The sequence below is a fragment of the Euprymna scolopes genome, chromosome 34 (genome assembly GCF_053919585.1).
Source record: "Euprymna scolopes isolate OS-2025 chromosome 34, ASM5391958v1, whole genome shotgun sequence".
Classification (NCBI taxonomy): Eukaryota; Metazoa; Mollusca; class Cephalopoda; order Sepiida; family Sepiolidae; genus Euprymna; species Euprymna scolopes.
In genome coordinates, this window is record NC_136515.1 from 54,115,836 (window position 1) to 54,141,793 (window position 25,958).

Here is a 25,958-nt window from a genome sequence, read left to right on the forward strand (position 1 = left end):
ACCTTTATCCTCAAGTGACCCCCGGGCTTTGATAAGTGGTGACTCCTCTTTAAGACCCCCCCAAAAAAAACAATGATTTTGTAATGCTCAAAATAAGTAATAATCTAAGGGAACTAGGTCAGAAAAATAACGAGGAAAGACTTCCCAACCAAATTCTCATAGAAGATCTTTGGTCAGTAGTGCTGTGTTATGACAAGCATTATCATGATGGAAGATGACTCCCTTTCTGTTGACTAAAGAAGGCCGTTTTCAGCACCAAGCATGGCTGAGAATATTGCAGAAAAATCATAAACGATGTTTTAATAATCTGAAAGAAAAAGTGATAAATTAATCATAGTGACATGTTTAAGTAATGACAATATGTATAAAATAAATTACATGGTTTTAAATGCCGCTTCTATAAACCGGCAAAATCTTTTACACTGACCTGATAACCGTATATATTGTCTGGCTAAGTCCATTGAAATAGGTATGTCAGCTTATACTTGTTTTCTTTATAAACTTTTGAGATGAGAATTGATGATTTGGATTATTTGAATTATTCGGATTATCGTTCCCATCTTGGATTCCAGAGTTCGATAAATTCCAAATGCTGAGTTTTTTTTTTTCTTTTTCTTTGATCGTTTTTCCTTTTTGTTTTCTTTTTATCTTTTTTCTTTTCTTTATCTTTTCTTTTTCTTTTCTTTTTATCTTTTTATTTTTCTTTTCCATCTTTTTTCTTTTTATCTTTTTATTTTCTTTTAATCTTTTTTATCTTTTTCTTTATCTTTTTTCTTTGTCTTTTCTTTTTATCTTTTTTCTTTTCTTTGATCGCTTTTTCTTTTTCATCTTTTTCTTTTCTTTTATCCTTTTCTTTTTCTTTTCTTTTTATCGTTTTCCTTTTTCTTTTTTTCTTTTTATTTGATCGTTTTTTTCTTTTTCTTTTCATTTTTTCTTTTTTTTCTTTTTCTTTGATCATTTTTTTCTTTTCTTTTTATCATTTCTTTCTTTTCTTCAGCTCATGGCGATAGCAAACTGAATATTCTCCATGTTTTGTATTTCGATTCGACACGTAAAAGAATGTCCATCATCTTGGAGCACCCAAAGACGAAAGAAATAATGTTGTACACAAAAGGAGCCGATAGTGCCATCCTTGATCGTCTTGCTCCGATGTACAAAGGTCAGTTTTTCTAGAATTTCCGCCTCCTTTTGCGTCACTTAGCAACAATATAGACGTGTTAGAATCCATCCTTTACATAAGAAAGTTGACTTCTTTTCATTTTATCTTTTTGTATTGGTGTTAGCGCATTAAACTGTATTGTCGGAAATTTATCCTCTTTTGGATAAATTCGACGTGAAAGTAACTAGCCTGAAAAAAAAATAAATAAAAACATGAAATAAAAAAGGGGGGGTAAAGAATAAAATATAAAGGTCCTGTTTCAAAACAAAGAAGAGATTTTATTTACAATAAAGTTAGTTGCAAATTTTTCCCTTTGCGGGCATTAAATTCAAAGAACAAAGAACGCCAAGGTAACAACATATAATGAAAGAAAAAAAATACGCTGGTTCTTCTATATAACGCAATGTTTTAAAGGAAGGGTCGTTTGTTAACATGACTACCACAGAAACATTAAAAGTAAAAAGTACTTCCGAAATAAAACCTTAAATAAAGGAACGTACTCACAAAAAAATAATGTCTAAAGTTCTTTAAAATTTACACTCCTTCCAATTACGTGCAAACCGTAGCCACGTAAATAAGTCTTCAGAAGTTCGCTTTCAAAGCGTCCGGGGTATTCTTGCCGGGTATTCTTTATGAAGGAGGGCTCGTCAAAATTCCATATCTGCATCGGGCAATGACTCTACGTCCACTCTCCACGTCGCTGGAACCAAAAGAGGCCAAATTTTGCGCTGAGCTCGTGACGTCATCAAGGAGCTAGCATTGCTCTTTTCTTTAAATTAAAGGGGGGTTTCGTACGAACCCAAAATATACGACGCTAAGAATCATAAAGGATACGAAATACAGAAAATCAAATGCAAGAAGCAGAATAAAAATATAAATGTAAACAGCGGCATGCATTATTGGTACAAAAAATTCCAACAGTATGAAGATACCGGCTTTCTGACGTAAAATGCACCAAGCATGGATGGGATTAATTAGAGGGTTTTTTTTTTTTTTCATAGATTTATGCGTTGTGTAAATTTGAATAAGAATTCATAAGTTCAGAAGTCAATACAACGCAGAATCTTTTTTTTTATAAATAAGCATATATTTATGTATTATTTTTATTTATTTGAAATCCTTTGGAGATGAGGTATCATAATTTGTGTATTCATTTTTTCTTTTTTTTTTTTTTTTTTTTTTCTTTACGGAGAGTTATCTTCATAGTTGTTATTTCACGACGTTTTGGTCAGAATTTTGTTGTTGTTTTTTAAATGTAAAATTTTTTTAATCAACTTAGTTTCAAAGATATATTTGTAGCGTTTGCACGCGGACAGCTAAAAGTCGCAGAGCAGTGCTAGAGGCCTCAAATGATTAGATTTATGGATCGTTCTTTTATGGGGCTTTAGCCGGTTAAAATGATTTTTAAGGGGTCAAAAAAGGTCAGAATTGAAAAAAAAATCGTTATACATTTTGTACATTCATCTTAGTTTATTTTTAATCAGTTCATATGCATGTCACGTTGGTAGTGTGGTAACGTTACCGGCTTTGAATGCTACAGTTTTGCTTTCGGTTTCAATTCTAGCTGATGGCACCCAAATACATTTTTTTTTTACTTTTGAAATCACGACTGTAATAATATATACGAAATCTGGACAGATTAAAATATCATATTTAAGCATATTTTACGTGAGTAAATTAATTATTTAAATTTTAATAGACATTTCAAAATGGGGGGGGAAATGTAAAAAAAAAACGTTTGTCTAAAATATTATATTCAGTTTATTAGAAAGAGCCTAAAATTTCGCATTGACCCTAGAAATATCGTAAAAATTGAACAGAGTTTTAAGGTTTAAAAATTAAAAAATATTTAACTCATAAAATTCAATTGATTTCATTACGTAAAAAAAAAAATGGATGGTTGAACGTGCATCGGCACTTTGTAAACACTGTTTTATTTTTGTTTTTTTTAAATAAAAAATAATATTTCTATTATTTTTTTAAACAACTTTAATAGTTTATTTTGGAAGTATATTCCATGCAGAATATAAACAACCCACTTTAAAAAGAGAAATTACGAGTTTTTATATTTTATTCGCAGTTTTCTCTTAGGGGTGTCAAGAATTCCCCCCAAATTCTGATACACCTAGTGCATGGCATCTTCTGGAACATTACTTTCTATACTAGCATGACCTGTGGATATTCCACAGCGGCATCTTTCATATGTAATACGTTGCTGCTAAACATTCTGTGAATGTTCAATGCGAATGGAGACCTCACGATATTCTTGTAGCCCTTTTGTTAAAACTGTGAAAGTATCTATGTAATCTGGTTAATGTAGTGTCAGAATATATCTGGTTATAACCGGTTTTACTAAAAATTTACGACTAAAAATTATGTACGACAAATGTACAACTAACTGCCCTATTGCCGATAAAAGCAACTTCGCCACAGACGATCAACTGGGTCCGTCAACGTAAAGTATCGTAAAACAATCTTGTAGTAAACAATAAAACGAATTTACTAAGAAGTTTCGACCGCTTATTTTTTCGCAAATATCTTTTGAAGTCCATACCTAAAAAGATATTCACTAAAGAAAATTTCCGATTTTTATTAAATATTCCTTCTTAGACAGGCGATCTATTGAGTCTGTTAGCGCAAAAAATGTTAATAAAATAAACAATAAAACGACGTAGTCACGATTATTTTTGTCAAATTCTCAAAGACTGAGACTTTTTTTTCAATTTTTCTTAATTATTGAAATAAAAAAGTAAAACGAATTTAGTCAGTCACAACTTTCAGCCGAGAGTTATTTTCTTTATTTTGGGGGGTGGGGGGTGGGGGCAAATTAAATTTGACAAGTGACCTTTTTCTTTAAAATTTGAATTTTGTAACATAATAAACAATGTAACAACACTAGAAAATCTTTGTAAAAAGTGAAAGAAATCCTTATCATTGTTATAGACTATTGCTTGTTTTTTATTTGTTTTTTTTTTTTTTTTGTTTTTTTTTTTTTTAATTAAACTTGAAACTGTCGAAGTTACTTTGACTGATTAAACCGTTAACAACTGAGACGATTATTTTTTTTCCAATACAGCGTGCCAAATAATTGTCTCGGTCTTTTAGCATTTAATTAGACGTACATAAAATCGTGTTTAATTTTTAGTCGTGCATAATTAGTAAAATCAAGGCACGACTAATCTAAAAATAAACTTGTTTATTTTTTTTACAAAGATTTTTAATGAAAATAAAAACGAAAAACGTGGCACACAGAAATAAAAAAAAATTGTTTCAGTTTTTAAGGAGTTCATTATGTAAATAAATACTTGTGTATCTATTTACTATCTGCCTTTGAGAGAGAATATTTTTTTTAAATATTTTATTTTTGCAAATACTTTTTATATGAATCTAAAAATATATTTGCCAAAAAAAATAATCTCTCGACTGAAACTTGTAAGTAAATTCATTTTTATTGTTTATTTTAATAATACCACAACAGATTTTTCAATATTTTGCGCTGATAAACCCAATAGTTCGTTCGTGTCGAAGTTGTTTTCATAGAAAATCAGCAGCAGCAGCATTATTTAGTCGTACGATTTTAGTAAACCTCCATATGTACGACAAAACTCCAACACAACTAAATGTCCGATTCGGCTCCTACTGATTCAAGCAACTTTACGCGTTGTTCCTATATGTCAAACAGCAGGAGCAAGTCAGTCGTACATTGATCAGGCATAATTTTGGTCGTACATTTTGCAGATGATATTTACTTTAACTACAACAGAACACCAACCAATAAAATGTGTTTTTAATAGGGTTTCGAGGTCGCTGACAACGAATCTGATATTCAAACCCGTCGAAAATTTACCGTTTGCATGGTATTAACCCCTGAACCCTCGGACTATTTTGTGCCAACTCACCGCACTAGTCACCACCGCCATCGTTTATGCTATTCTTACATGATGCGTTCGCGCATGGACGCGCGTAGTAAGGTGATTTGTCACATCGCGGAAGAATTTTTTAGTAGACATATGAAATAACAAGTTTTCAGAAACAAAAAAATATGTGGTTCATTTTTCTGTGTTACGTAGTTTTTGATGTTTTTTAATCGATCTAAAAATATAAGTTTTCACGAGAGCATTTTTATTTTTCGTTTTTTTTTTTTTTTGGAGGGGGGGATTCAATTATAGACCCTCCCACCTCCACCCGTGTAAATAGAATTTTTGTGGAAAATTAAACAGTTCTGCTCGGTGCATGTCGACGCGTTATTTACGGGAAAAACGGTAAATTAAACTGCAGTAGCACCTGTTAAATGTTGTACATTGAATAACCCTCCCTCCTAAAAAAAAAATAAAAATAAATAAAAATGCTTTTGTAAATCGCTCGTAAAAACTTAATTTTTTAGATCCATTAAAAAAGCATAAAAAAACTACGCAACACAGAAAAAAGAACCACATTGTTTTGTTTCTAAAAACTTATTTCAAATGTCTGCTAAAAAATTCTTCCATGATGTGACAAATCACGTTACTACGCGCGTTCATGCACGAACGCATCATTTAAGAATAGCATAAACGATGGCGGTGAGTTGGCACAAAACAGTGTGAGGATTCAGGGGTTAATACCATGCAAACGGTAAATTTTCGACGGGTTTGAATATCAGATTCGTTGTCAGCAACCCTGAAAACCTATTTATAAAAAAACAAAAAAAAAAACAAATTTTATTGGTTGATGTTCTGTTGTAGTTAAAGTAAACATTTACCGTGAAAAATATAAGCCGAGTGGATTAATAATAATAAATGCATACATATTTTAAATTAATATTTTTTTCTAAATCAACATAATATAAACATAAATATGAAAATCCAATAGCAAAAAGAACTTTACTTCCATTAACCATTATAGTGCTGTTGAGCATCCGTAGAATTGACACAGAAAATAATGTACACACCAAATGATGACGTCGCCGGTATTATGTAAAACATTGGCGTTTCTACACATAGCGTTGGGGGTGCCTATCATACAATCTTTAGGCAGAATAGATACTACCCTTGGATCCTAGTCAGAAGACTAAGAAGGTATATTTTAGTTTCACGTACGGCCCAAAAGTGATATAATTTTATTTTATCTTATTTTATTTATTTATTTTACTTGCATCTCCTGATTGTAATTTATAATTCATAACCGTGTACGTACGTACTGCGGTATTAATACATAAACTAGCGGGACTTGTGGCAATTCCACTGGGAACTCATTCATATGTAATATATTGATGTTGGCATTCTGTAGATGTTCAGCCTAAATGGAGACGCTCTGATATCATTTTTAGCTCTTTTGTTAAAACTGCAAAAGTATTTATCTAAGCTAGCAGGGATACCTGGCGTAGCCCGGTCGTAAAATATGCTTAAATATGATATTTTAATTCTTGCAGATAGTTAATGTTCTATCGATTTTTATCTATATAATTATAAAACTCAAATGACCTTGTAACGGGTGTTGTAACCCAACATCCGGTTTACGACTTCCGATTGTGTATGCGTACATAAACAAATAATCAACACGACAATAAAACGTATTGTTTTACTGTGTACGTTTTTAGCGTCCCATGTTTATACTTTCTGCATTTTTTTTAATCGTTCATTTCCGTATTACGTTTAAGTTATTTTAACGCACTTTTCTTACAAATAAATCGACTTTAACCTGTTGACAACCATAAGAGCATTTTACAACGGCGATTTACCCACAGCCATTTTTTAAAATTTATTCTCCATTTTTTAATGCACCTTTCTTAAAAAACATTCATGCATTTTCTTCTACACTACCAACATAAATAAATAACCCCGAAAATATGTTTGTTTTTATTTGTGTTACAAATAAATAATCAACGCGACAATAAAACTTATTGTTTTACTGTGTACGTTTTCAGCGCCCCAATTGTTTTTTGGTTTGTTTGGTTTTTTTTCGCATTTAAATTAAAAGATATATCAAAATTTGAATTGAACTTTCAGTATTATGGTATCTGTTCAGTGTACATTTACCTATAAGTATGGCAAACCACTTCTAATTCAATGGCTGTAAATTTTTTTTTTTTTAATAAACAATTATAAACAGAACGACTCATAGAAATCTATCTATATTCTTTTTTTATTTTAATATTTTAATTTTTTTTTTTTAATACTTTCATAGAAATGTTTCTGTTATGTCACAAAAAAACTATTTTCTTTATGTCACAAGTGTCATGCTTGTACATTAATTCCATAGCTAAAATAACATACTGACCCAACGGGTCACGGGTAGTCTAGTAATTATAAAGTTGCGATTTCAAAAATGTATCCATATGACTTGGGTGCATCAGCTTGAATCGAAACCGAAACTAAAACTTATGAAAAAAATATATGTATATATAAACTTGAGTTCCTTCAGAATCGAAACTGAAACCAAAACTTATGAAGAATTCTTGATAAAATTATTTATGAAAAAAAATAGATTACTGGAGTGCCATCAACTATAATCGAAACCGAAACCAAAACTTAAGAATTCTTGGTAAAATTATTTATTACAAGAAATGGAATTCCATAACAATTAAACGACAGTCATTCAGATGTAAGTGCGACACACAAAATAAATAACATACACACTATCGTATTAATATATAGATATCCGCATTGGAATGGTGCAATCTTTAATTTGTGTTCTTTTCTCTTTTTACAGACAAAGCAGAAGCAATACAGATCAAGCAAAAGACTATTAATCACATCAACAAATACGCCATTCAAGGTTTGCGGACTCTCTGCATGGCAAAACGGGTATGTATGCGATTTCTGTTCTTGAAAGCATTCTTACACTCCAGAAAATATCTGATTTCTTATGCAATCCATTAGCGTTCTAAAATGAAATATGGCTGGTGAGGTGTAGCTACGAGCACCGTTTTTTGCCACAACAAAATATATCTACTGAGCATTAGTGTGGGATGATCTCTTTTCTAGTCTATACATATAAACCTGACTTCTTATACAATCGCAGTCGATATAAAAGTAAGACATGTTCAAAGATGGAGTACTGCTGCCATATCTGGAGAGGTGCCTCTCAAAACATTATTTCTTACCTTCGATGCGTCCATTCAGTCTCAAGAGACAATTGACACCCCCTGTAAGGGTAGCTTTGTAATTGTGAAGCAAGGGTTGTGCAATCCCCAACCACATCTTTCTTGAATCGGCACTGCTTTGGTTCAGTAGCAACGAGAAGCCCAAGACTGACTGGAAGCAATGCCAAGATAAGCGGAAAGCACATACAGCAGCTGGAATTCTCAAATGGTCACCCATTTTGGTACTGACCAAACTCAACATTGCTTAACTTCAGAAACTGGTTTGTCAACGTGATTATGCCGTATAATTTCTTAATGGAATACAAAATCAACTTTGTAATATATTGGGAAATGACCTCTTCTATTTTCAACTGTTGCTTTCTAACAGAAAACCCGTCACTAGTCTTTCTCTACTCTATTATTATTTCCATGAAAGGTATTCGACTGAGCTTCAAACTCTGGTTCCTCCTTGTAAGACATTCGATGTTGATCTTCCTATGGCAAGAAAATGTGATAAAAGGTAAAGAAAGTGGTATTTGAAAAACCAGAACGCTAGAGGAAAAGAGACGAATGTGCATAGGAAGAAATTATTTAGCTGATATAAACTGTTATGTACTCCTTCCTCAAAACCCACTTCCACAACAACAACAACAACAACAACAACCAAGAGGAGGTCACTTCAAACAGACTTTCCTTTTTCTATAGTTAAGGAAAAATAACTCAACAGTCTTAACTCAGGGATTAACAACAAAAAGATCACTCAAAACAGTCTTTGTCTCATCTATAGACAAGGGAAGATAACTCAACTGTCTCAACTCAGAGATTTACATAGGCTACCCCTTTTCTTTTTTATGCATTCAGCTTACTCTTTCTTTTTCACTCTTTCATAGCAGAGGTCGTCGAATTTTTATATTGGCAAAAATTGCGTGGGCATCTCTGGTTGGCATTCCCCGATCAGGGCGCCTCAGGCAGCGAGCAATAAACTTGTCCCATCCAAAAGTCGGGTGGCAAGGCCTTGGAGGGTGGACCTTCTAGGTAATACCGAGGCGGCGTATCTCAGCCTAACTGGTATTGAGCCGGTTCCTGGCCCCGCACCTGTCATGCTGATTGTAAAAAAAAAATTCTGGACTGGTGCTTTCTATCTAGTCTCCAAGCAACCGAAGCAACAAGTAAACATTTGAAATAATGGCAGAGTTATACTCTATCTTGAATGTACCTATTTACTATGCCTCCCCACGGGACAGAGTTAGACACCAGGGTCGTTTTTTAACGTGGAGAAAAGGTACAAAAATAAAAATTGTCTCAGTCGTGAAGGATTTCTCCTCCACCGAAAGAGAACAAGAAATAGAAGTGCAGCATCTGAAGAACAGATACTACACTTTGATCTTGTCCCGAAGAATGACGATTTTGTTGCTTACAGGTGATCAGTCGAGAGGAATATGATACGTGGCTCAAGAAACAATTGCACGCCGAATCAGCGCTGGAGGACAGAGATGAATTGTTAATGGAATCAGCAAATAGTATTGAAAAAGACTTTATACTTTTAGGTAAGTATTTCAATTTGCCTTATCTTTTTTTTTTTTTCATCCAGTGATAAAGAATCAAGGTCATACATATAAGAGGCCTGTCAAATATGAAACTAGTCTCTATAACTTGAGACGTACAAATTTTACCATCTATTTAGGTCTACATTCCATTACAGCAGCTTCTTTCCTAGAACTGTACACCAGTGGAACTCTGGTCTGCTTTCCAGCTGACTACAACATTGTCGTCTTCAAGTCCATCGTAAACTTCTTGTTGAACCGTTCACTAAATAATCAAATTATACCAAATTTCGTCTACTAACGATTACTACACTATTGTCACAATGACTACCGTACGCACATTAATCCTCGAGTGGCCCTCGGGTCTTGATAATTAGTGACCTCCTTGTAAAATAGAAAAAAAAACAGCCAATCTTTTTATATAGAACTCTTTACATTTTCGCTGCATACTTATCGCAAAGAATAAATATTTAGATGAATAATTAACGACACTTTATTATTATCACATATTCAAAATATCTAACATTTAAAAAAAAAAAAGATTTATTATATATTTTATATTTAAGCATTGATATCATATCGTTATCTCCATCTACTATTATATTAAAGGACCTTTGTGTGTGTGTGTGTGTGTGTGTGAGTTCGTTTCCTATGGACTCGAAAACGGCTGAGCCCCTATTTTATCAAATTTCGCACGAAGGTACTTTATGCGCCTGGCAGTGTTCTTAGATAGGTTTTGTATCGGAATGTCTTTGATAAGTATCGAGAATCGAAATAATCTGATGGAGAAAATAAACTGAGGTAAATAAGATAAAAATGTATTATGCTACTTAGTTAGGCCATTTTATTGGGAATGGCTTCACACTGGACCGCTTTTCAAAGCAAGATACACATTGACAGCGACCCATCACACCGCCACCATTATCAGCAGCAGCCGTTGAGTGATCCCATTCAAACGGCCTTCCCACTTTTCTGTTCTACCTTTTACTTTTCAATTCCCACCTGTAATTTCTAGAGCTAATAAAAACTTTGAAATAGGTTAATTGGTTATACACATTTGCATCTTCGGAAATATTGGCAGAGGATGGGGGGGGGGATACTTCTCTACTACTACTACTACTACTACTACTACTACTACTACTACTACTATTTTGTGTCCATAAGTATTTTTTGCACTCAGGTTAATATATTTACTAAATTTAGTTTGTTGTGTTTTGTGTACTTGCGTGCACACACACACATGTATATATGTGTGCGTGTTTCAGAAGATCAGAAAAACATCGGTACTGTCGGTTTCAAATCCACACAAAGAAGACCAATAAATATTACGCTCATTTTTTGAAACTTTGTTAATAATCGAGCACTTTGTTCAGGTTCTCTTCCACTAATCCACTAACCTCATATATATATATATATATATATATATACATATAGAGTGTGTGTGTGTGTGTGTGAAGAGAAAGAGAGAATATTAATCCATAAAGGATAAAGCAATTTCTGTAGGAAATCTAAAGTGGGAGAGCTCAATGCGTAGCAGGGCATACACAAAAGTTAAAAGAAAAACACAACACAAGCTTAGCTCAATATCGTTATAAATTTATTTCAACTCAAAAAGGCTTTGTCAAATGAGAAGAGCTAGGTTTATAGTCTGACTGGTATAATGAAATAAATTTAAAACGGTTTTTGTATTTATCAAAAGGAGAAGGACGGTGAGGGGGGAGCGAGGAAAGGAAGAATAATATAAAGGTGGGAAAAAGAAGAATAAAAAAGTAGAAAAAGAAAATAGGAGGGAGGATGGAGAAATAGTAGGTGCGGGAGAGAAAGGGGAAAAAGGTTGAAAAAAAAAAAAGAAGAAAAGAACGAGAAAAGTCTGGAAACGTAAATGAAAATAATATGCATATATGATTTTTCGGTACTTCTGCAGTTTATGGGCCGTGCTATTTTATAGATAGGATTTTCAACTTCAATTCTTATGGTATCTTTTGTTTATTAAATTTTTAGATGAAAGTACAAAATGGTTAATAAAGACCCCCCCTCCCCGCCCTCGGCAATATTGGGAACGGATTTCAAAAAGTAACAATATTATGTCAACACGGTGCATAAACTGCAGAAGTACGGATTTTTCTTGCAATTCTTTTGTTTATTAAATTGTCTTTGGCGCAGGTGCTTCCGGGATCGAAGATACATTACAAGATGGAGTTCCAGAAACGATTGATAGTCTTCGAAAAGCAGGAATCAAAGTTTGGGTTTTAACAGGGGATAAAGAGGTGAGTATCTCTATCGAATCGAGTTTATCTTTCACATAATTCTTTATATTTTCAGGGTATATACATATATATATATATATATATATATATATATATATATATATATATAGTCTAAAGAAGTTTTAAATAGAAAAATGCAAAAATAAAAATAAAGAATTCAGTTTAAATTCCCGGAAGGAAAAAAAAAAATCACTTTAACCTATCGCAGATTTAGCACCTACATAATCTGACTTCTAAAAAGTTTATAATGACAAAATAGAATTCATTTATAAGGATGAAAAAAAAGCCATTAACTAAAGTTGTTAAATAGAAATAGACTTAGCACTTGCATGAGTCGATTTCGCAAAATAGTCTTCAAAAACAGAATTTAACTACATAAGGATGAAAAGAGAAAATCTTAAGTAAAAAAAAATATATATATATATATATATATATATATATATATATATATATATATATATATATATATATATATATATATATATATTTATTTAGTTAAGGTTTTCTCTTTTCACCGACATACCAAGCGCCCCTCCCCCCTTGTTCCCGTTTTCTCTTTCTTCCGCCCTCCTCGCACCCCCCCCGACCTCATTCACTCTTTCACCTTTTCATCCCATAATAACGAACTTTTCTGTAAAAGTCTGAGGAAGCTACAGACGGCCCAAAAAACGACCGGGTAGCTGAAACAATAATGTAACTTAACAGAAAGATACGGTAATAAAAAATAAAACGCATATTTGCTCTACAACAGTATTGAGCACTTTCTTCAGTTTTTATTAATTACCATTTCCACTATATATATATATATATATATATATATATATATATATATATATATAAGGAACTTTGTCTGTGTATCTGTGAGTTCGTTCCCTATGAACTCCAAAACGGCTTGGCCAATATACCTTATGCGCCTGGAGTGTTCTTAGATATGTTTTGTATTGGAATACCTCCAATAAGTATAGATAATCGAAGAAATACCATTGAAGAAGGAACAGTCCAATTTTACCCGAAGTTAACACTTTTATACACCTAAAGAACACAAGTGCATTTGAGAGGTTTCATCGCCGTCAAGCAGAAGGGCCTGGCACATAAATTCAACAGTAAGTTCTTTGATAATACAGGAGCGCGTTCAAAATGTATGTTTGTGTTTAAAGCACAATTGAACCATTGTACAGAATTTTTGCATTTTAAATTTCAATTCAAATGATTATATAAAAATAATTTAATAAAATCCACAGTGAGTTCTCTTTATAATTGCATTTTCACCCCAAACAAGCTTTCTTGCGTCTAATGATGTCTACTGTGTAGGGGTGGGACTTTGTTGCTTGCCGGGTTTGTCAGGAGTATTTACGTCGAGGGAGTATGAGGGCTTGTAGTTCGTCGGAATATCTACCATTAAAATATTTGTAAAACAGACAGAGGAATGCAACATTTCGTCGATGGGACAGAGGTTGAAGCTTAGCTGACAGTTCAGGACCTATTGGCAACTCTCTTTTAAATCCTGTGCAGGAGTGAGAGACGAGTAGCAGATGCACCAGCACAGATGTGACAACAATATTCCATACATGGGCGAGTAGTGGCCTTGTAAAGGTACAGGATACTTTCAGGCATAAGTAACTTTCTAGCATGGTAGAGAGAGCCCACCTCTCTTACAGCAGCCATGGCAATGCTCTCGATTTTTCTGTTCCAACTTACGTTCATTGTAAACGTTTAGCCGATGAGTTTGAACGAAGTACTTTCAGGTAGTGTATTATTAGCCATAGCTATTGGTAGTTGAAAAGGTTTCTTGTGATTATTAAAGGAAACGAGCTTAGTCTTGGCAGCATTAAATGTTACCATTTTTTGTCCCCATTCCACTACAGACTGGAGTTCTTCGTCTAGGGTTTCTGCCATTGTCTTGGATATGTGTTCATTCTTTTTCCCCTCGTGTCTTGTCTAGAGCATGGTGTTGTCAACAAATATGCTCATTTCAGAGACAATTTTATCCGGGAAGCCATTTATGAATATCAGGAATAATAAAGGTCCAAGAATTTTCTGCCTTCTGATTTAAAATCATAAAACCATTAAACCAGGTTACACGCTAGACATGGTAAACTATTTTTGTCCTCTAAAATAAAAAAAGTTCTTAAACTTTTTTTAATTTTCATATTTTTTCTTGCCTGATGAAATCAATAATGATTGAAACAGTCTACATATCGTAGCAAGATATGACTATATTTACATAAAGAAAATAAAAAAAATATAAATTTGCTCTCTTTGATTGAGCCTTATTTACGACCCTTGTTGGAATTCAATAATTCTAATCTTTTGAATATTTTTGAACCTGGAATAAATATGTATATATACATATATATAACTCGATGTCTGTACATATGTGTGTGATGTTTGTGTTTTCCCTATAGAATGAAAGCTTAGATAATCTATAAGAAATTTAAACATGTATTCGTTTGTAAAATGTGGGGAAAATAGAGAAGGCTTACCACCAAAACGTGCTCGTGTCTGTCTGTCATGCAGGCTAAAAACGAAAAGATCCAAGATGGCGACTGTGGTCTTTTTAATACCCACGGTTTCGAATAGTTCTCGAAAAATTGCGTCTCACACGTGATTTTGAGGTGCGTCCGGACACCATAAAAGCAGATTGCTGGGTGGGGGCGTAGAAGCGTTCAGACCTGTGTACCTATTTACAATGCCTCCCCACGGGACAGAGTTAGTTTTTTAACGTGGAGAAAAGGTACAAAAATAAAAATTGTCTCAGTCGTGAAGGATTTCTCCTCCACTGAAAGAGAACGAGAAATGGAAGTGCCGAATCTGAAGAACAGATACTACACTTTGATCTTGGCCAAAAGGTTCAGATCTGTGTAGAGTGAATATCGGCAGACTTTTCCGAACTTGTTTACATTGGACTTGAAGGCAACGATATTGTAGTCGGTCAAAAAGCAAACCAGCAGAACAGTTTCCATAGGCGGGCAATTCTAAGAAAGAAGCGTTCAGACCTGTGTAGAGTGAACATCGTCGAGTGACTCAGACTTTTCCAATTCATAAAATATACCAGAGAAGACAATGGAAGTGCTCTAGAATCTCTAAATACTCTTCCAAGAGGCTATGAGGGAATAACTCCACTTAATTTTTCATATGTATCCCATTTTAATTAAATTTATGCCATGTTTAAAATTCTTCGACAAAAACAATGTATCTAAGAAATAAGTGAAATTTAAACCATATACAAAAGCCATTCAGTTTTCAAACATTTCAGCTTCTTAGGGGGCGGAATGGGTGGTAAAAATAACACATCAAAGTAAGGTACTTGTACAGTTTAATCACGACATTAAAAAAATGAAAATATCAAAAAAAGGTTATATTATACGTATCCGTTATAGAAGTCAGAAGTTCTCTGAAAAAAATATTCACTTAATTTCATCAAGTAGGTTTTTTTTTTGTTTGTTTTAGTGAAAAAAACAATTCGTTATGATACCGAGCAAAAGGTTCGGTTTTTAGGAAGAAAAGATAGTATTAAAGATGGGGAGGGAGTGTCGGCGCTTTAAACTGAGTTATCTCCCCATGACATATTAAAAAAATTGAAAGATGGCTACTTTCAACACGCTATCATAAAAACGTGTTTTTCCGTTGTAAAAAAAAAAAAAACTACTCGATCAAATTAATTGAATTTTTTTTTTTCGGAGGTCTTCAGTCCAAAACGGATGCATAAAATATAACTTTTTTTTTTCAATATTTTAATTTTTTTAATGTCTTGATTAGACTGTACAAGTACCCAAAGTAATGTTAGGAGCCTAGTGAAAAAATACATAGCATTCAATCCCGAGCAACCTCGGGTCTTCCTGCTAGTTCTTTTAAAATATATCATTTATTGGATAAGTGCTGAAAATTTCACTAAAATTGCAAAAATCTCATTTTTGTTTACAAAGTATTGACACAGGTTCCCACTCGATCACTTACGTTAAGCAACGTTGAGCCTGATCACTAGTTGAGTGACAATTTGGGTATACCAGGTGCTGTATGTGCACACATAGCTATGGACAAATAGTGGTGGCAACTTGCAGTGCCTAGCGTGACGAATATGGCAAAACCTCGTAATGACATCCATTAATAAGGGGAGGGGGAGACAAAAATCAGTGAGATTCCTCCAGTAGTGACCAAAAGTTCAAACAGTGATGATGATGATGATGATGTATCCTAAATAGGATACAGCATAATCACGTTGACACACCGGTTCTCGTCAGCTCACCGAAGTTAAGACACATTGAGCCTGGTTAGTACCAGATGGGTGACCATTTTGGAATTCTAGGTGCTGTATGTGCTCTCCGCTTATCTCGGCATTGTTTCCAGTCATCCTGAACATACACTCCACTTGCCACTGGTATTTAACAATATCGACTCAGGAGATGTGTGGCTGAAGATTGAGCACATCCTGCCACAAAAATTTCATACGCAGACACCCCCTTACAGTAGGTATCCATTAGGGATCGGACGATTCCAATATTTTTCCCGATTCCGATACAATTAGCGATTCTGTACTAAATTCCCAATTCTGATACAATTACCAATTCCGATTCTTTATAAATATCTAAATATTTAAATATAAAAGTGTTATTTTTTCCCGATTACTGTAAAAACGCAGCTTAAATGTGCCTATGTTTTCTCAAACATAAAAACACACTTGTGAGGTGGTGATTTAGAGATTTTAGTCTTGCTGGAAGTTTAAATGAATAAATATTTATTATTCTATTATTACTACAAGCAGTGGAAGATGTTTCTTAAACAAAAATCAAATGAAAAAGATAATTTAAAGAATCGGTTTTGGGATTGGAAAATAGGCTAAAATTTTTCCGATTCTGATACCCCAAAAAGCTCCGATTTTTCCGATTTTAGTATTCATAGTCTGTCAAGGACTGAAAGAGCCTCTCTTTCCACTTCCTCTGTTTTAGTATCCTACATAGTTGGAGTTTGTAGCACTAACACTGGATAAACTTTACTAATCAAGTTTACGTTGTTTATTTCAGGAAACTGCAGTCCAGGTGGCTTATTCAACAAAATTATTTTCAAGTAATCAAGTTGTCATCACAATAACAGAAGAGGAACAAGTAAGTTGGGAAGACAAATAAAAGAGGGTTTTAATTATCTGGAAAATGCGAAGAACAAAAATACTACTAGTGGGGCAGATTGCTGAAACAATCTTTCACCTGGTGATACAAGCACCGAAAGCCAAGTACGTCCAAGAATGGAATACTGTTGCCATATCTGGGCAGGAGCTGCTAAAAACAGCCTATCCTGCCTTGACAGAGTACAAAATAGACTTTGTGGCTTAGTGGGGGATGCCCTTTTCTCTACCTTGCAACCTCTCTCCCACAGAAGAGACGTTGCGAGCCTATCCTTGTTTTATCGTTATTTCCATGGCAGGTGCTCGTCTGAACTCCAATCTCTGGTCCCCCCTCGCCAATCTTTCACGAAAAACACCCGTCTAGCTGAATCCACTGTGAAAAATTTCTCCCACTCTATATCTGTGCCTAAATCAAAACGCAGATTCCATGAACAAAGCTTCTTTCTTAGAACTGCACGCCTGTGGAACTCTGTTCCGTCTGCCTGCTTCCCTCCGGACTACAACTTGGATGTCTTCAAGTCCAATGTTAACGAATTCCTAATGAACCGCCCCCTTAAGTAAACACTTCATCAAATCTCCACACTAACGTAATGTACTTGCAATAACCCTTATCCCTGAGTGGCTTCCGGGCCTTGATAAGTGGTGAAAAAAAAAAAAATTGAAATTTGTCAGGTTTGCTTCTGCAGCCATCTTGAAAACTGGCAGCAATCTTGAATTTTCTGAAAATGTATGTTCTGGCTGTCATTTGTCCCAATTTTGGTGCTTGTATCCCTAAGTGAAGGATTCTTATGGAATATTGAGATAACCTGTCCCACTATACGTAGGGGAACATCATTAGATTAGATTAAAAAGAAAAATGTGTATTCAGATTGGTACTTATTACGATAAACAAAAATGAAGATGGTATATTCCAAAAACCACAAAAATTGATCAAGTACTTTTTTTTATTTTTTTCAAAAAACAAAGTTGCAGTTATTTTTTATTATTTTTTTATTTTTTTCAAAAAACAAAATGGCAGTTTTTTTTTTTGTTTTTTGTTTTTTTTACTAATTAGTGAATGCCGATGCCATTTTAATATTCTTCAAATTTTGCTTTTGTATAAAACTAACCCAACGGCGCCTGGCGTTGCCCGGGTGTTTGAAGATGTGCTTGGAGCCAGAAAAAGAAAAAAAAAAGAAGTGGTAGCAGGCAGGCAGGCAGGCTTGAACTCGTATGACGAAGGAGGAAAAGAACGTGAAAAAAAAAAATCAAAAACAAAATGTGATGTCTTTGCTGTTGCATCCATCGCCAAACCGGAAGTGGCAAATGTTTAAATTAAAGCTAGTCAATCAAAAAGAGGAGATGACTTTCGAAAATATCAGCGAAAAAAGCGACTCCCTCCTTGTAGAAATATGCCCAGTTGAGGGTGAAGGAATATATATGTTAAATTATTGTTTAGTTTCGAGTTTTCAGCGATTATCAAGATTCCAAGGTGGCAAGCTCGTGTCTGCTATTTTTGTTGTTGGTTTAATTTAGCAACTCGGCACTGCTTGTGCTTTGAATTACACAAGCGTTTTAAAATAATGTAAGTCGCCAAAAAAAAAAAAAACTTTCCATGTAAATAGAACTTATCTATTTATCTTGCCTTTGGTAACATTCATTTGTTTCATAACTATTTTTCGGTTTGTTGTCTATAGTAATAAATGCACTTTTTTTGTGCCAAGCTAAAATGCTGTTTATTTTCTTTCAAATTTTTACTCCTTATATTTATCGATATTGCTTGAAGAATTTCAATTTCCTGTTCATTTTTCGCCTCTTTCTTTCAGACGACCATCATTGAAAGAATTAAATCTGATTTACAACAGATTAAAAACGACAGAGACATCGGTCTGGTGATTGATGGCTGCACTTTGGCCTATGCTTTAAAAAAAGAATGCAGGAAATATTTTCTTGATTTGGCTATGAAATGCAACTCCGTCGTATGTTGTCGTGCAACACCTCTTCAAAAGGTACAAAATTTTTAACCTCTATGTTTCCGTTTTTCTCTTAACAAAATGTATACATATATAAATCTATATATGAAGATAGTACGTTTCTGAATTTTTGAGATGAGGATTGATTATTCATATCATTTGGATTCTTCAGACTACTGTTCTCACCTTGAGTGATATTTTCAGGATGTTTCGGTCGATGTTATCTCCAACCTTTGTCGGCCCTGTTGGTGGGGCATTAGAATACGCCGACTGCCCCCCCTGCAGAGGGTAAAAGTTCCTCAATGGGGGTCCTGGATATGACCTTAAACTATATCCGATGGTGAGGCCCCAGCTTGCAGGTTTTGGGGAGTGTGGAGCCACCCTTTAATTGCCATTGCTCCCAGGTCCACTCTGACCCGAAGTAGTAGTACCTATTAGGGTCCCAACTTAAATAGAAACCGACTTGCAAAAAACAAATACATTCTATTAAAAAAATTGTTCTTCAAAATCACTGGATTCGGCATTAAATAACCTGAAAAGGGTTGATATGCCGTAAAACAAAAACAACCAACCAACCAACCAACCAACCTTTGTCAGGTGCATCTTGTCAAACTCGGGAGTGCTTTCGTCAGACTTGGAAATTTGGATGGAATTTCGAACAGAACCCTTTATTTACTTCACAGGGATAGCATGCTCTTGTTATTTCAGCCATGACTGGACAGAAGTCCTAAGTAATTCGCAGTTGTATTTTTCGGTCGCCCACACTGAGAATTAAACCTTCAACCTTAAGGAAAATTTCACTTTTATAATGGATTTTTCCAAATATTCTAACCACTGTATCAGTTCTAGCAGTTCTAATTTTGGGAGCCTTAAACCTATTTTATTTCTAGTTGTAAATATCACTATTTATTACTAATTAGTATTACTTACGTCAGCCCTTTTAAGAAACCCGTTTCTTATCGTTGAGCACTTTCAGTTGAATTAAAAAGTCAGTCAATATAACTCTCATGCGCAGATCATCATATAATGATTAGATCACTCCAAGAGTCGTTAAAAAAAACAGTTTTAAAATAATAAATGTTTAAAATTCAACAGCATTTCTTGCGGTTAATGGTAGTCGAATGGATTAGTTCCGTGCTAATGAAGCCAGAGATGGCTTCTATCGCCAGGTTCAAATCTATCGACTGGTGTTAATCGTGACACCCTGCACTGATGATTCCTGAAAGGATGAAACACTAGTGTCTGTAGGTATTTAATAATTATTATAGTAAATAATTATATATATTGCAAGGAAGGAGAAAAAAAAAAAGAAACAAACAACATACTGAGGATGGAGTCTAGCTCTGAAATATATTTATGTTATAAATTTCAAACAAGTAAAATATTTGTTTATTTTCCTTACATTACGTTGTGATTTGGCTTTCAAGCGCACTTGATGCATATTTTATTTTATTCAAATTAAATCAACGTTTCTATTGAACTCTCATTCTTGACACACACACACACACACACATATATATATATATATATATATATATATATATATATATATATATATATATAAAATAAAAATTACAATTAAATTTACCAAAATGATCCAAGATGATAAAATTAAAGTATATTATAAATATTAAAGAATTAATATTTATAAAGTTATCTTAGCCAGATGTAAAAGCTCGATAAAACCAAATAGGAGATAGAGCTTATAATACGAGCAAACAGTTAATAAAACAAGTTTAAAAACCACTTTGAAATGAGTTAAAAACATATTTAATCTGAAAAGGAAACACTAGATAAGTGGATAGTCCTTAATCCGCGGAGTTTCGAAGAAATACTTTCCTTCTCATCAGAGGGTAGGAATTAGCAAAATGCGGGATCGGATTTTGCATAAAATTTGTGCAAATGGAAATTCAATTAACTTTCTTGAAGTTATATATTTAGATTTTACCGTCACTGGATTATTTATCTTCCACCAGACTATCCATTCATGTGTAATCACCTTTTTCTTCACCATATTCCCTCTGCTTCACTTTTTTTACTATCAAGTAAGATCTTTGACTTACTTGTTGTTTCATCAAATACTTTTGCATGCAAAATCCGATCCCGCATTTTGCTAATTCCTACCCTCTGATGAGAAGGAAAGTATTTCTTCGAAACTCCGCGGATTAAGGACTATCCATTTATCTAGTGTTTCCTTTTCAGATTAAATATGTTTTTAACTCATTTCAAGGTGTTTTTTTAACATGTTTTATTAACTGTTTGCTCGTATATATATATATATATATATATATATATATATATATATATATATATATATATATATATATATGTTATTGTTTACTTATTACTGTATATATTATCTATTATCAACGGTTCCCATATCATGTAAAATTCATAACTGAATCTACTTAGTAATTGTTTCCCAACATATTTGCTGCTTCTTTGAGTCGTCTTACTCTCCACCGTTGTTCTCTCTCTATCATTTTTGCTTCATCCCATAATGGTAGATGTTTTCCTTTTTCCCTCCAGATACCCGACTCTTCAATCTCTCCATGTATTACGGCTTTTCGATGTTCTTCTAACCATACTTTTAGTGGATGACATGTCTTACTTTTGTATAGTTGTGAAAATGACACTTAAAATGTGAACAGTAGTCGGAGGAATCGAAATCATACTATATATGAAGAATTTGAATGAAAACCCCAATAAATGCCATTTTCAAAATTAAAAATTTCTCACTACAAAAAGTGTTGCATCTCAATGTTCGAACAGACCGTAAATGTGATACTGACATCATTTCGTTTTGTTTTCAACTAACCGGAAGTATGTTTTTATTTTTATTCTGTAATGTAGTCTGGCTCTGCCATTAAAATGACGTGCAAAATCAGCATTTTAAGCCGTGGCGTAGGTATGGCATTATGTGATGCAGGGTTTCCCAAACTTCCGGACACCATAGAGCCTCTGAGCAAGGCAAACGTTTTCACAGGGCACTAACAAGATAATACCTAAAATAAATATTAAAAAAAAAAACATTAATTTCAAATTTTAATAAGATAATTCATAAAATAAATATAAAAAAAACATTAATTTCAAATTTTAACAAGATAATTCCTAAAATAAATATAAAAAATATTAATTTCAAATTTAAACAAGATAATTCCTAAAATAAACATTAAAGAAAACATTAATTTCAAATTTTAACCAGATAATTTCTAAAATAAACATAAAAAAACATTAATTTCAAATTTTAACTAATGTTAATGTTTACAATCATTGTTTTTTTTTTATTAATCAAAAATTTTTGCATTTTTTTGTTTATTTATATATTTCTTTTCTTTTTCATGAACCGTCTTAACACCTTTAGTTATGTATCATGACTTTATAATAAAAAAGATCAATGATTAAATGTCTGCAGCCATTTAATTTTTCCATATAAAGCATTTGGTTCTCTTTAAGGAAGGTCTTTCAGAGCCCCTCAGCCTCACTCATAGAGTTCCATGGCTCCGTGGAGGCCACTTTGGAAGATCCTGATGTAATGAAATGCATATATGGGCGTAAAGGTCGGGAGGAAGGGATAAGAAAAATGGGGGAAAAATGACGTGTGGCTAATGGGAACTTACGCTCGGCAAGCAAACGACATTTATTCCTCTTACTCTTTTGATTGACAGCCAGCTGTGTCTGGTGCCGTGTATTGACAGCCAACCGACATAGCAATCAGAAAGAGAGAACATACTACTGTTAAATACGTGTCGGCGACTGTTGTGGTAAACGAAGAAAATAAATAACTTTTTCTCTCATCTGGAAAGTTTGTGTCAAAGTTCTAATTTCCTTTGCGACTTGGTCCATTTTAAAAAGTAATCACAACGTTACACTTTAACTACCCGGAAGTATGTTTTTTTTTTTTGTTTTTTTTTCGGAAGAGTTCTAATAGGGATTAAGGGAGTCAATCCAAATGCTAAGAATTTTATATTGAATAATTTCTCCAAAAATGGATCAAATTCTAATTTATATATTATTTTTTATTGGAATACTTTGAGATGAGTAATTCGTATATTTATTTATTTGCGGGCTGTTATCCTCATCATCATAGTTGTTTCACTACGTTTCAGCCAACTCATCCTCTGGCCTTCTTCAGGTGATTAACTGCGATGGGATAGGGATGCTGAGTCTCGTAACTGTATCCCCAGTAATTGTTGTCTTTCATAATTGTTGTCTCACCACATCTTGGTCAAATAAACTTCTGGCCTGCTTTGGGTAGGATTGAAACCACTATCGTCAGACAATGATTACCTGGAACTGTAGAGATTCAATGCCTCTATTCACTATGCCACAGGCCCCAAATTATTTTTTTTCTTGAAATCCTTCGAGATGAGTAATTTGTGTATATTTATTTACATATTTATTTTTTTTATTTGCAGACTGTTATCCTCATCTTCATAGTTGTTGTTGTTGTTTCACCACGTTTCGACCAACTCATCCTCTGGCCTTCTTTGGAAACGTGGTGAAACAACAACAACTATGATCGATTGATTTACATTTTATTGCCAAAATGTACTGACTTTTATTACCAATAAATGTCTTCATTCTAACCTTTGTGTGTGGTCCCCCCCCCCAACAAAAAAGATTTGTAGTTTTACAATGAAACTGTTTGAAAAATAATAATGGCTTACATTTTTTATTAAACCTTTTTTGTATTTTCTATTTTAGGGTAGTATAGTTCGAGTAATTCGAGATGATCTGAAAAAATTAACTCTTGCAGTCGGTGAGTGAACATTTTTTTTTTTTAATTCCGGTTATATATATATATATATATATATATATATGAAGGAAATTTAATACAAAATAAAATAAATATAGGTATATATTTGCCCAGGTATTTCGAAGCCTAATGTTTATCGCGTTTTTTCCTTATTGAACTGACAAATAAGCTCATATAAACTTATACAGGGTGTCCCAAAAGAAGCTGACGGATTTTAAATTTGATTAACTTCATCAATATTTAAGTTATGCTTACCAATTTTCATATGTAAATAGACGAGTCTCTCCGTAATTTTTTGAGATATAGTAAGATATCATAGTCTACTTATTCTAATTTTATTTACACAACTTAATCTAGGGTATATTTTTCACAAGGTCTAATTTTAGTTATGAAAAATGATGTTACTCAAATGGCCACCATTTTCATTTTCACACTCTTGTGCTCTCTGCAGGGCATTGTCCAGCACATCGTTTTATGTTTCAGGGCTTATGGCCCTAATTTCCTCTGTATTGTTTTTAAGGGCATTTATTGTGACTGGTTTGCTTGCGTATACCCGCTCTTTGAAGTAACTCCAAAGGAAGAAATCTGCACATGTGGGATCTGGCGAGCGGGGTTGCCAATTTATCTCACAGCCACGAGAAATTATTTGGTTGCCAAACATGTTCTGAAGCAGACGTAATGTTTTTTGTGCCGTATGCGCCGTTGCACCATCCTGCTGGAACCACATTGATCGAGAGATCCCAATTTGACTTAATCTCCTTCTTACTGATGTGGATAGATCTTCGGCACACTCTCTGCTAATCTCTGACGATTCTCATCACTTCTTGCCGTATGGGGTCTACCAGATTTAGGGAGGTCACATATAGACCCTTGCTCATGAAATCGAGCCACCATAGCTTTTATTGCATTGGGAGTAGAGGAATTTCTTGTGCTGAAGTTTTGTCGAAATTCTCTTTGAGTTTCTGATATTGACTCATCCAACCGAAAATACGACTCTACAATAAATATCCGCTCCTCGGTAGTGTAACGACTCATGATGACCTTGGAACGGTTACTCTAGAGGATCTAAAAAAAATAAAAGAAAAATATAAAAAAATAAGAAAGTTATGAATTTTTTTTTTTTAACCATCAGCTTCTTTTGGGACACCCTATATTTATTTTATATTGTCAAATGCTGAGCTTCATATAACTTGGAAGGTTCCTATATAAAGAATCTAACCATATTCTTTATATATGCATATATATGTTGCTTTGGTAAAGGATATTTTTGGTCCCCCCGACAAAAGGAGGATGGACCTGTAAATTCACCCTTGTCTTTTGGTCTGTCCGCACTTTTTTTAATAACCATGTCTTTGGATTTTTTTAAATTTTGCACAAACATTAAATATGAAATGAGTAAAAAAGTAACAGAATGTATTTTCCATAAAAAAACTCTGGTTGTCCCCCCTAAGAGTACCTTTCGGGTTAAAATTGGCTAAAATTGGAACTTTTGTGCTTATTAAAAATAATTGATGCCTTGGATTTTTATAAAACTTTCTGAAAAGTTGTCACTGATTTCTATATAATTTTTTTCGTCTATACTTCACAATAACTCTGGAGTGTACCCCAGGGGCTCTTTTATTGCTAATAAAAACACTCCATTTTTGGGAGTATTTTACAATATTTTTCCAAAATTTTCTGTGTATGTCTATTTAGCAGTTTTGCATGGTGCTGAACTCAGATTTAAATATGTCAAGGCCTTGGGGACTTTTGGGGCCGAATGGGGAGAGGAGGAGGCAAATGATGGACTCTGTCATTTCTTTTTTTTGCATGGTGCAGAATTTAAATTTACGTATGTTAAGGCCTAAAACTGCACTGTTTGTTCATTTTCACCAGGATTTGACGTCTCGTGAGGACTTTTGGTGCTAAATAAGGGGGGGGGGCTGAATTTAGTCATTTTTTTTTTATGCCTCGTTCACTGTGTACTCACGGGGGACCATGCATGCTTCACTTGTTCCAATTATATTTCACTTTTTGTGTGTACCAGTCCTTTTTGCTTAGAAACTCAATTTATGTTAAATATAGCAGAGCATATATAAAAGAATAACAGTATAGTTAC

The 25,958-nt window shown here is 33.7% G+C and overlaps 1 protein-coding gene across 1 annotated transcript in view; it reads left to right on the forward strand.

The window, feature by feature from the left end:
• LOC145259203 (phospholipid-transporting ATPase VD-like) overlaps positions 1–25,958 on the forward strand; it is a 297,081-nt gene that overhangs the window by 240,646 nt on the left and 30,477 nt on the right. Inside the window, exons 11-17 of the mRNA XM_080117034.1 lie at positions 998–1,159; positions 7,847–7,941; positions 9,640–9,766; positions 11,927–12,030; positions 17,052–17,132; positions 18,955–19,137; positions 23,809–23,863. Of these exons, the coding sequence (XP_079973160.1) occupies positions 998–1,159; positions 7,847–7,941; positions 9,640–9,766; positions 11,927–12,030; positions 17,052–17,132; positions 18,955–19,137; positions 23,809–23,863 (807 nt within the window). The remainder of the gene's footprint in view (positions 1–997; positions 1,160–7,846; positions 7,942–9,639; positions 9,767–11,926; positions 12,031–17,051; positions 17,133–18,954; positions 19,138–23,808; positions 23,864–25,958) is intronic.